The sequence below is a fragment of the Balaenoptera musculus genome, chromosome 6 (assembly GCF_009873245.2).
Source record: "Balaenoptera musculus isolate JJ_BM4_2016_0621 chromosome 6, mBalMus1.pri.v3, whole genome shotgun sequence".
Lineage (NCBI taxonomy): Eukaryota > Metazoa > Chordata > Mammalia > Artiodactyla > Balaenopteridae > Balaenoptera > Balaenoptera musculus.
In genome coordinates, this window is record NC_045790.1 from 106,481,161 (window position 1) to 106,494,209 (window position 13,049).

At 40.7% G+C, this 13,049-nt stretch overlaps 1 protein-coding gene across 10 annotated transcripts in view; it reads right to left on the reverse strand.

Annotated features, from left to right (window-relative positions):
• MAPKAP1 (MAPK associated protein 1) overlaps positions 1 to 13,049 on the reverse strand; it is a 237,572-nt gene that overhangs the window by 129,438 nt on the left and 95,085 nt on the right. For all 10 annotated transcript variants that reach the window (XM_036855298.1, XM_036855302.1, XM_036855294.1 and 7 more), the window contains one exon: positions 2,372 to 2,544. In XM_036855298.1, the coding sequence (XP_036711193.1) occupies positions 2,372 to 2,544 (173 nt within the window). The remainder of the gene's footprint in view (positions 1 to 2,371; positions 2,545 to 13,049) is intronic.

Genomic DNA, 13,049 nt, shown 5'->3' on the forward strand with positions numbered 1-13,049 from the left:
GGCTCTCAAGTCAGAAATTCCTGGGTTTAACAAATAACAAATGTTGACGAGGATGTGGAGAAAAGGGAACCCTTGTACACTATTGGTGGGAATGTAAATTGGTGCAGCCACTGTGGAAAACAGTATGGAGGTTTCTCAAAAACCTAAAAACAGAACTACCATATGATCCAGCAATTCCACTCCTGGGTATATATCTGAAAAATAACAAAATACTAATTCGAAAAGATACATGCACTCCAATGTTCAAAGCAGCACAATTTACAACTGCCAAGACATGGAAACAACTTAAGTGTCCATCAACAGATGAATGAATAAAGATGTGGTATATATATACACAATGGAATACTACTCGGCCGTAAAAAAAGAGTAAAATTTTGCCATTGGCAGCAACATGGATGGACTTGGAGGGCATTATGCTAAGTGAAATAAGTCAGAGAAAGACAAATACTATATGCTATCACTTATATGTGGAATCTAAAAAATACATCAAACTAGTGAATAAAACAAAAAAGAGGCAAACTTACAGATATAGAGAACAAACGTTATCAGTGGGAAGAGGGAAGGAGGGGCAATATAGGGGAAGGGAGAAAAAAGGGTTATTATGGAATTATATGAAATCACGTGTGTGAAACTTTTGGAAATTGTAAAGCACTACAGAATTTAAATAATTGTTCATTCAATTAAAAAAAAATTCCTGGGTTTAAATACCAGTTCTACCACTTACTGTGTAATTTAGAAAAGTTACTTGGCCTCTCTACACTTTAGTTTCCTCATCTGTAAGATGTATGTCACAGTTCAACTCCTATTACTCGTTGTGTAACCCTGGGCAAATTCCTTTGCCTCTCTTGGTTTCGGTTTCTGCATCAAGCAGTGTTCTAAGGATTAACTCAGACAACATACATCAAGTAACTAGCACTTGCTTGCTTCCACTTCACACTGAAAAGGGACACCACCATAGCTCAGCCTTGAGCACAGCTGCAGACTCAACCCTTTTCTGAGCCTACGTGGTATCTTGGTTGAAAAGGCTTTCTATTGCCATAGGAGCAATAAGGATTATCTTCATATCCACAATTTTTTCAGGCAAAGTGGAGGGCAATGTCATTGAGAACTTGAAAGGGCTTCCCTGGTGGTGCAGTGGTTGAGAGTCTGCCTGCTAATGCAGGGGACATGGGTTCGAGCCCTGGTCTGGGAAGATCCCACATGTCATGGAGCAACTGGGCCCGTGAGCCACAACTGCTGAGCCTGCACGTCTGGAGCCTGTGCTCCGCAACGAGAGAGGCCGCGATAGTGAGAGGCCCGCGCACCGCGGTGAGGGGTGGCCCCCGCTTGCCGCAACTGGAGAAAGCCCTCGCACAGAAACGAAAACCCAACATAGCAATCAATCAATCAATCAATCAATAAATCTTTAAAAAAAAAAAAAAGAACTTGAAAGAATAATTTTAAGTGCAAATTTAATGTTCCTAAAGGAAACACACACACACACACACACACATACACACCTGACAGACTGGACCATTCTAACTCAAAATGTGAGAAGAGAAAGTCTCCATGAGAATCCATTTCCAAAATGAAGGCATCCACTACATTTAGCTGTATCCCAAACCCTACTGCTGGGAAGGGCACATAAAACTAGGAGAGGATGCCTGTCAGATAAGAAATTCAAGTATGGGAGAACTAATGCAGCAAACTACTTTAAAGTTCAAGTTATGATGTACAGATATAGAGACTCTACTTTCAAGCACTACGTTTTTAATATAATAGTTTAATGAGGAATAGAGTCTAGTAATTGAGAGAAAAATTGGTCACTGACTGATAACAAAGAAAACTGTAATTCAGACCAAAAGGAAATAAAGTAAAAATCTTGGCATCAAACAGACTGGAAATCAAATTCTGACTCTGTCATCTCCCACTGGTGTAAACTTCAGCAAATAACTCTCTGATCCTGAGCTTCCTCCTCTGCAAAATGAGGATCATGATGCTCACCTCACAGGAAGTGGGAGAATTAAATGAGAAACCAGGTATGAAGTGCCCAGCACCATGCCCGACTCATGATTGGTGCTCAACAAACACTAATTCCCTCCACTACCGCCCATGCTCCTTTTATCAGCAAGCATCATAAAAGGGTTTGGATCCTGCTAAAATGCATTTCCTCATGTCTGGATTCACAAACTTATCAGTCTGTTTTGCAAGCAGACTCTCTGAGATAAGCCTGAGTTACACAGGCCCAAGATCTGGTGAGCAACCTGACCTGGATCAGTGTGGACGTCTGGCTCCCAGGCCAAAGCCCAGAAAGACTGACCGGGCCCAGAATGCAGCATGGGTGGCCAGGAGACAGCCAGAAACTAGAGCAGCCAAAAAGAGGGAGGATTACTTGAGCTTCGGCTCCCGTCCTTCGCTTGTGTACTGCCAACAGATGAGCCCGATCAGATCCTGTACCCTGGCGCTGGCCATTGTCACCACAGTCATTGGCAGCAGTCTGTCCTGGCTTGAGTGCAGGGGGAGGTAGACATCGATCTTCTTGGTTGCTGTTGTGCCTACATGACCCTGTGGACAGAGCACATGCATGAGGGTAAAGCACACAGTTCCGGTCATGCAGACCCTACTGAGCTACAACGACTGCCCTCCAGGGCCTGTGTTCTCATCCTTGTTGCACATACCAGCGTATGAGCCTAGGGTGGTCCCAAAGTGGAAACACTGTCTAGTTTTAAGGTTTTTTTTTTTTCTTCTTCTTTAATTTTAATTTTCTAATGTTCTAATGGATCCAGCTCTGCCAGCAGTAAGGTAAATGAGCACTACAACTAAAATAAACAAATTAGAGCGGTGGGCAGACCTAAGGTTTGGTGTCAGGAGATCTGCTTTGTTACTTATTCAGTGTGACCTTGGAAAAGTCATCATCAGAACTTGGCATAAGCTGCCCTCCCTGAAAACTGCCATATCACTCCTTGAGACCTTGGGATAAGCTGCCATATTCTCCAAGGAAGCATTTAGCAGTACTGGAACCAGGGGCTTGCCTTCTCAGAGATGATGGGGGCTAATTCCATTATGCAGTACATCTGTTACTTCACTCATCTGAAGTGAAGTTCAAGGGTCTCTGGTCTTATTACTGCCCTAATCACCATACTCACACTGATCTACATGTCCCTAATCCCTCCCGCACACCTCTCTCTCCTCCCTCCCAAACCCTCCACTCCCCTCTGGAACTCCTGCACTAATCAGCAAACTTCCATACATCATTACTTCTTTTTAAAAAACATTCCCTCCACCTTTTTGCCTTAATTGAAACCTGCTGATCATGAGGATACTACTTCCTCTGCTGTCCAGAAGACTGTTTTGCTTTGTTCTTTTTAACCCCCAAATCCTTAAGGCCAGGAGGTGGAGTAGGTATTCTTGTTCCTGCTACTTCCAAACTATTAATTCTCCTTTCTTACAAAAACCGCTGTTCCTTTGAGACCCAAGCCATTCAACTACACCATCCTCTCCCTCTCCTTTTCTGTTACCCACCAACATTTCTTTGGTCATTCTGCTCCCTCACTGAAGGCCTGAGCTCTTGGCTCACAGTCTTTCCCACCCCAATTCCTGTCACCATTCTTGGCAACTTCATCTAAAAGAACAATCTGTCCAATACGCAAGTGTCTCAATCCCTAGACCACATCATCCCCAGTGCCTTTTCATCCACCACCTCAAATCACTTATCGTGGTGGGTACACCAGAGATCTGCACTAACTCCAAAATCTCAAGTTAGAACATCCACTCACTGAATACACTTTTTTTATAATTTTATTTTTGTTTATTTATTTTTAAATTTTGGCCGCACCATGAGGCTTTCGGGATCTCAGTTCCCGGACCAGGGATTGAACCTGGGCCATGGCAGTGAAAGCGCCAAACCCTAACCACTAGACCGCAGGGTTAAAACCTGAATACACTTCAATATACCTCTACTTCATCTGTTCAAGTAGTCCCTCAAATTCTCCAACCTATAATCTGTTGAACCACCACCTTTTAATTATCTATCAGTCACCCTTATTTCCCAATGCCACCCTCCAGATTACATGAGCCATTATAATCGTTCCTTTGCAAATACAGTTTTAATACTCTCTTCCTCCACTGGACACAATTCACAGAACCCCAATCTTGTATGAACCCAACCCTCTGCATTGCCCACCTAAACACCACTGGAGAAAAATCATATAACTGTACAGATTGATTTTACTTTAAATTCATGATGATAAACCTCAAACAGACACTCAACACTGTATAGCAAGCCTATTATATCTCCTGATCCAACCTGAACCCCGCCTGAGACCACTAATGCATACTTTTGCTTCTCTCCTCAAACTTCCCATGAACCTCGCCTCTTGACCTTCAGCTCCTGTCCTTCCCTCGTGTATTGCCAACAGACGAAAAATACTGTGGACCCTTGAACAACACAGGTCTGAACTGCGAGGGTCCACTTACACGTGAATTTTTTTCACTTGATATGGGCTACAGTACTACAGGATCCACAGTTTGTTGAATCTGTGGATACCAAACTGCAGCATCAAATTTGATCATATTACACTCCTGTTGAAATTCCTTCAGTGAGTGGCTCCTATGATACTTTGAATAAAATCCAAATTCCATGCAGTGTGCAACAAAGCACTGTGTGATCTGAACCCTGCCTAGCCCTCCAACATCATCTACTGCCACTCTCCCCCCACCCCCCAACCCCGCGCTTCAGCTACACCAGCCTTCTAGAAGTGCCCTGAATGTGTGTACCTTGCCTGCTTCTTCCTCTTTTAAGGCCACAGCAAGTGCTATTCACGTATCTAGAAGGCTCTTTCTCATGATTTTTGCATCCTCTATTATGTGGCCTCGGGCAGGTTACTTAACTCTCTGTTCTTCCATGTCCTCATACATAAAATGATAATAATAGGACGTGCTATCTATCAGAGGGCTGACTCTTGTGAGGATTATTATTATTGTTATTCAAGGCTCAGCTCATATGACCACTCCTCAGAGAAACCTCCACTGATAATCCTATAGAAAGAAGACCCTTCCACAGTTATCCTCTCACACATATCCTGTTCATTTCCTTCATAGCACTTAACAATTTGATATTATATATTTATTTATGTACATCTTCAGTGTATACCTCCCCCACTAGCCTCTGAGCTTCCATTAGGGGAACCATAATAACGTCTGCTTTGTTTACTGCTCTATACACAATGGCTAGCACTGTGCCTTGCGCACAGAAGACTCTCCAAAAAAAAATCTGTTGAACTACAGAATGAATGCATGAATGAGTCAAATGCCTACTGGGACACATGGTAGGAACTCAATAAATGTTAGTTTCTTCCATCCATCTCACTTGCCCTTTTCTATGGGTCTGTTTCCTGATAGCAGATGGAGATGGAGGGACTTGAGCAATCAAGTGGTTCCTTCGTTAACACTCTATACAGAATTCTATCGATCTAAGGTGGGAAAAAATATCAGAACTAGGGTAAGGAAATACATAAAATCAGTTTAAAAAACATTTTTAGAGAGATTCCACTTCTCAAACAACCCAGCATCTAATATTAGATCCACTGGGTTTTTTGTTTTTTTTTTACTGAGTCTTCTCTCTATGTTATAAAGCAAATAATAAAAAAGTAACTCTCCTACATAATGCTCTCTCCCTATCCCTCTCACGCATACACATGCGTGCGTGCACGCACACGCACACACACACACGCGCGCGCGCGCGCGTATTTTTCAGCTTGGAAGTAATAACTCCAAGGACTAGCAAAGATGTCTCTAAACAGCAAGTGTTTTGATCCTGTCAGGCAGTCAAAAGGTTAAAATTAAAACAGTGGCAATCTTTCTGGAGTGGGTTTATAGCCCTCTTACCACTCTCTTCTCAACCTCATTTTCAGAACCCCTAATTGCTGTCACTGCTCTCTCTTCTTATTTCTGTTTATTCCTCCTCCTTCTTCTGAAGAACTGGAGCTGAGGGGCTATAGGAATCACAATACCTAAAGATACAAAGATTCAATGAAATGACAAATGTGAATGTACTTTGCAAACTATAAAGTGCTTTAGAAATGCAGCGCAGTACACTAGAAAGGACCTAAGTTTTATAATCAGACCCATTTCTATTACTCAAGTCTATTACAAGGTCACATGAGGCCAAAGATGGATGTTATAGGAGCCCTAATAATAATACTTATTATTATAACAAAAGCTAGCATTTATTTAGAGCTAAATAAACTCTGCTAAATGTTTGCCTAAGTTATCTCATTTAATTTTCACAATCACTATAAGAGGTAGGGTTCTATCATTACCCTCATAATATAAATGATAAAACTAAGGATTATAAGACTACAGTCATCTGCTCAAGATCTCATAACCAACGTGAAGAGCCAGGACTCAAAGCCATGTCTGTCTGACTCAAAGGCCTCTACTTTAAATATCAACACCTTCTTTCACTAAAGTTTTCCTAAATATAATCAATTCCCACTCTCCAAGGCTTGAAAATCATCTCCCCCTCCTTCTCACTAACATGCCCACAGCACTGCCTAAAGCAGTCTCCTACACAAGGAGCACCCTGAGGAGCTGCCCAAGGAGAACCGGTAAGGACTGAGACTCCGGAGGTCACTGCCACTGTCAGCTGACTGCAGGGAAGTCACCACTGTATAGGAAATGAAAGCAGATAGTTATACGGTACTCCTACGCACCCCTTTACCCTCTTCATTTCATAGTGAAATAGCAAGTGTGGGGAAAACTATGAGAATAAATATGGCAGATACTTATTAAATGAATGAAGCACTTTATCTTTTTAATCTTCTAATTCCATCTTGAGGCACTGATGACGGGGGAAAAGTGCCTTGCACAAACCTTGAAATTATATATTTTTTAATAAGGAGCCTCTTCTGAAAAAACTCAAGGTGGTGGCAGTTAGCTCTATCTAATAGTCCCTGTGTTGCAATATTTAGAGAGAATCATCTAAAACATAAAACAATCCATCAATATAATAGAAAGTAATTAACTTATTAAAAAAAAAAGTGACCAAAGGATTAAAAGTATTCATCACACATCAAGGCAAGCAATATTCCAAAGAGTAACATCTAACTATTAAAAAGCAACTAGGGCTTCCCTGGTGACGCAGTGGTTGAGAATCTGCCTGCCAATGCAGGGGACACGGGTTCGAGCCCTGATCTGGGAAGATCCCACATGCCGCAGAGCAACTAGGCCCGTGAGCCGCAATTACTGAGCCTGCGTGTCTGGAGCCTGTGCTCCGCAACAAGAGAGGCGGTGATAGTGAGAGGCCCGCGCACCGCAATGAAGAGTGGCCCCCACTTGCCGCAACTAGAGAAAGCCCTCGCACAGAAACGAAGACCCAGCACAGCCATAAATAAATAAATAAAAATAAATAAATAATTAAAAAAAAAGCAACTAGCAATAAACAAAGATCATATACGATTTCACTGCATGGCAATTTATGTGTTCCACAGAATTGGGGAAATGGAGGCATAATTAGAGCACAAGGAAAGGGTCACCACAGAGACAGGGAAAACTGGTTTAGCTCCATCTTTCCCAATCACTCATGCATTCAACAAACACGCACTGAAACACCATATTGGGCTCTGAAGACAAAGTTAAGTAAGACAAAATGCAGACCTTCATCAAATTCATGGTCTGTTGAAGGTCTATACTGTACATTGTGATCAAAGCTTTAAGAGGGAAAGTACAGGCTATTACGAGAGCTCAGAAACAACCCAGACTAAAGGGGGTTGGAAAAGGCCTCCTAGATAAAAAAATAAAAAATAAAAAACTTACCCTTCCATCCAACAGAACCACTAACCCAAGGAAAAGACACTTACTGTATTTAAACACCTTCTATACCAATATACAAAAAAGTGAATATGAGTTCTCCCTGAGACAAAGGATTATGAGCGTTTAATTTTAATTTTCTGCTTTATATTTTTCTGTACTTTCTATACTAAGCATGTTATTACTTTTATAATTAGAAACAAAATAGTAAATACTATAATTAAATAACAAAAAAGGAGATAAAAAGAACTACTACACAGAGCTTAAGAGTTTTAGGTAAGAGAAAGAGAGGATCAACTTTGAAAATGTAGCCTATGTTAAGGCATCCAGCAGAATTTACTAAGGACACATTATGTGCCAGTTGCTGTGACAGGCTGTTGGAAAAAATAAGTTGAAAATCTAACTCAGACACCTTTCAATGGCAAGTTAAGTAATTTTTACCAAAGAAAAATGAAAAGTAATAAACCCATATTGAGCTAATTTGGAGTTGAACAACTCTCTCCAGAGCAGCCCCTAAATCAGGAAATGGCCCTAATTCAGGTTTTAGAACAAAAAGAAAAGTATTCCTGAAGCAAAACTATTCCTCAACACAACTGCAACTGATAAAGACCAACTAGACTTCAGAGTTCATACCACATGGCCTGTCCATGACTTGATGGCCTAGCAAATGCAGCCAAAATTTCAAACTCAACATGTCCAAGACCTGTTTCCTCCTTCAGCTTTGTCTCTCATTCTATATTTGATCTCAGTTAAGGCTTTCACCACCTACTCTGTCACTCAAGCTAAGAACCTTAACTCTTTTTTCTGTCTCATCTTTCAAATGTCTCTGAAATATCTCTCAAATCTTCCTCCTCAATGCCACTGCCCTAGTTCAAGCTTCATCATCTCACAGCAAGACTACTGCAGCAGTCTCCCAACTATCTCCCTGTCTCTAAAATCTCTCCTCTCTCCAAATCTTTATTTCTTTACTGCTATCAAAGCGATTTTTCTCTAATCATTGAACATGCCTATCACTCAGAAATACACGATGGCTCTCCCCAGTGTTAGCATTCCAGCTCTTTAGCATGGCAGTTAATACCCTTTGCAATCTGGTCTCAATGTATCATTAATAAAGTATATTGAAGAGAGGTTCAGAGCATAGATTTGGGGTCAGCCAGATCCAGGTTTGAATCCAGACTCTGCCACTTCCTTAGCTGCTAGACCTGAGACGTTGGGCAGGTAACTGTACTTCTCAGAACCTCCATTCCCTTACTTAGAAAAGCAAATAAAATGTATATAAAATGCCTGACACATAGCCGCTAATCAAGAAGTGTACCTCTTCTTCTGTCCTTCAATTCAAATGTCTCCTTTTCCTAGAAGGTGGAAGTCGAAATTAATTTCCTCTTCTCTGCCCCCTAGCAATCTGACTTGCATAGCCTTATGGCTTCATTTTTTCTCTACCTACCATTACAACCTCCTTCCCCACCCTCCCATGTAACTGTAAAGGGAAAAACTGTACCTCACCCATTTTGTATTCTCCAAGGGCACAGAACATAGCAGGGGTGTGGTGTTAGCTCACTGCATTGAAAGAAGTCCTCAGACTGTCTCTCAAAATGGACCCACCACACCTAGCACTTCTCTCGTATCCCAGGTAAACTGGCTATACCTCTTCTACTTCCCAGGCCATTCTTCAGGAGCCCTCTTTCTCCTCTAAAATATCCCCAGCACCTAACATAGGGCTGACATATAGTAGTTACTTACACATATTGATGGAGTGAATGATTAATATTCTTTTAACACATGATTTTTAAACACTTGCATTATATTATAGCATATAGAGGTACTATCAACCTATTCCCCTATTATTAAATGGATGTTGTTTCTAATATTTCACTATTGTGAATTATATTCTCAGAAACATTCTCTTATATAAATGTTTGTACACATATTCTAAGGAGATTACTAGGCCAAAGAGTATCAATGCTTTGTGGCTTGTGATATATACTGCAAAAGCTCACTTTTTAAAAAAGTGTCTCTATGCCAATCATGAAGTATCAGTATTATGAACTATAGGTCACCCAATTAATAATTAGTTCATGAAATGTAAACATAAAAAATTTTAAATAACTTCTATATATGGAATATGAATGGGTACAGAAATGAAATACATAGAATTTGAACATGATGAATTAAAACATTACGTCTGTTCCAGATTTTTTTCCCATCTGATCCCATTAATTAAAATAATATACATTTTGCTGCCTATCATAAAGTTAATTTCAAAATTATGTACCTGCTAGTTTCCAAAATAGGGGAAGCAGGAAGAACAATAGATGGCATTCAGTTCAAAATCATCTTGAATTAAGAAACATCCATATCAACTGAGTTAGCTGAATTAGGTCTTAAGGACAGAAGGTTCAGTTAACAGCACTACTTAACATCAAGGTTTGTCAGTAATAAATTGAATATCAGATCTCAAAACTGTTGCTAAGTGTTCAACTTCTCTGTCAAGGGAAAGGAACAGAGTAAGGATAGACAGCTTGGCTTCTGCAATTAAAGAGACAAAAAGCAGGCAACATTATTCCATTAGTCACAACTGCACAAGCAGATCATTATATGTAATTCTAATGTAGAAATAAATATATCAGTGTATCCAGACAATATAATGATGCAAATTGATAAAAGGGTTATTTGTAGCCTTCAAAACTTAAAACTCTCTTAAAGGAATGGCTGCAGTTCCATTCCACCAGTACCTTCTTCCCTCAACAAGGACCAAAGGATGCTATAGTCTACCAATGGCCTAGTCTTTAATAACATGATACCCAGACTTGGTACAGGGGTCTCAGATTATCACTACTCTGATGATGATTTAGGGACTTCATTTAATCAGAGTAAGGATTTTAAACAAAATCAAGCCTAATTCTGGTCGAAGCCAGGTTTAATTGACCATGGCTACATGAAGAGGAAACAAAAACCCCAAACCCCATACTGAAGCATTCTGCTCTCAGTAAGTGCTGGCTTTATGAGCTCAGGCAAAGAACTCACTTTTGTACATTCAAAATGGTGGCACTGAACTTATGAATAGATTTTGTATAAAATTCTATGACAAATCCATTCAGAACTAGGGGCTTGGCTTTGTAGTGCTATCTTAACCCTCAATAAATCAGGAATGCTTAAAGCCTATTAAATTAACATTTCCCTGATCTGGCACCTGTAGTCAAGTTAATTTGTCAAAAACATTCCTACAGTTTGTCACTGGACACTGTATTTTCTGACAAGTTTAAGATAAAATTGACAAAATCTCATTAATTTTCTCTGAATCACCAACCTTGGTTCCATTAAGTTTTTATTATTAAGAACGTCAACTGTCACTCTTTCTTTAACAAGGTCAAGTTCTGGTCTGGGTACCTCCAGGATTCTTATTCTATTAATAGGGACAAGCGAGGCATTGCAGTGTGGTGGTTAAAAGCATAAGCTGTAGAGTCAGAAAGACCTGGGTTCAATTCTCAGCAATGCCACTTACTGTGTGTCCTTGGACAATTTTATTTAACCTTTCTGGGTCACTATTTCCACACAGAAATAGTGTATTATAAAAGTACCTCTTCGCCCTCGCACAGAAACGAGGACCCAACATAGCCAAAAATAAATAAAAAAAAAAAAAAAAAAAAAAAGTACCTCTTCATGGATTTGTTGAAAGGATTCAATGAGACCACGCATGTAAAGCACTTATCACTGTGCCTAGTCCACAGTAAATGCTCAGGAAATGCTGGCTGTTCATTAAGTTGCCTTTTTTCCCCTCTACTTTTACATTCATAGACTTAAAAAAAACCAAACAAAAAAACTTTATTACCATTCATACTTTTAAAACTGCAGGGAGGGCTTCCCTGGTGGCGCAGTGGTTGAGAATCTGCCTGCCAATGCAGGGGGCATGGGTTCGAGCCCTGGTCTGGGAAGATCCCACATGCCGCGGAGCAACTAGGCCCGTGAGCCACAACTCCTGAGCCTGCGCGTCTGGAGCCTGTGCTCCGCGACAGTGAGAGGCCCGCGCACCGCGATGAAGAGTGGCCTCCGCTCGCCGCAACTAGAAAAAGCTCTCGCACAGAAACGAAGACCCAACACACCCAAAAATAAATAAATAAATTTAAAAAAAAAAAAACTGCAGGGAATTTTAAGGGTCATCCCCTTCAAAACAGTTTCAGCAAATGGTTGTCCTACGACGTCTCCTGAACACCTTCCACTGATGAGGTCCCTGCCACCCGCTGAAGTGGACCCTTGGCTTCAGTCTGCAGGCAAACCGTTTTGACGGCTAGAACTTTTTTTTTTTCATTGAGGGACACTTTCTCTGCAGATTTTCCTCACTGATCTTAGTTCTAGCCCTCAGCAACCTGGAACAAACTTACCTCCACTTCCACAGACACCCCTTCACATACATGAGGTCCTCAAACAAAGTAGCTCAGTTCCTAAACACTGCGGTACAAGCCACGCTGTAACCCTTCTCAGCGTACAGCACAGTATAGAAAGTTCATTTCCCTCGGCTTTTCCCAGGCTGATGATTTTCTTGAATTTTCTTTCTGTAACATCTGTGACAAATATAAACTTATAGTCCCGAACCTGAAACAAGAAAGGGGGCTGCTGCTCTCAACTAAAGAGCCTCCCCATTTAAAATAAACCCGCCATAGTTTGATGCCTTGTCTTTTCTCACTTTTGGAAGAAATGCCTAGAGCTACTGGTTTAAGCAATCTGTTATCAAGTGAAATTTGAGTAATAGCCTTGAATAATTCTTTTTTTCAAGACATCAAGTGAAAGACCAGCAATCATTCATGTTTAAATACAGGTAAGAAATTTTACAAAATGGGGGTGGGGGGTGGGGAGGGAGGATGAAGGGAAAAAAAGAAAGCCTACCCATACGGTATCTGGAATAAAAACCGTTTTCTCGAAGTCTTAAATTCAGAAAGCAGTCCTTGAAAATGTCTGTTTTTACCATGACATTTTACGATTATGTTTGCTAGGGACCTCTCTGCAGAGTCTACAGAACTGGTCTGGACCCATCCCTTCCAGACTTGAGCTGTGTAACTTTGGGCAAGCCCATAACCTCTCTGAAAGTCAATTTCCTCAGCCATGAAACACGGATGAGACTACCTCAATAGACTCACTGGACGTACGAAGCAAAAATAAAGCATGTTAAAATGCTCTGTGAACTGCAAATTGTCATACAATGTCAATTATTTATTATTATTGTTACTTATGCTGTTGCTCAGACCAGGCAGATCTTCAACAAAAAG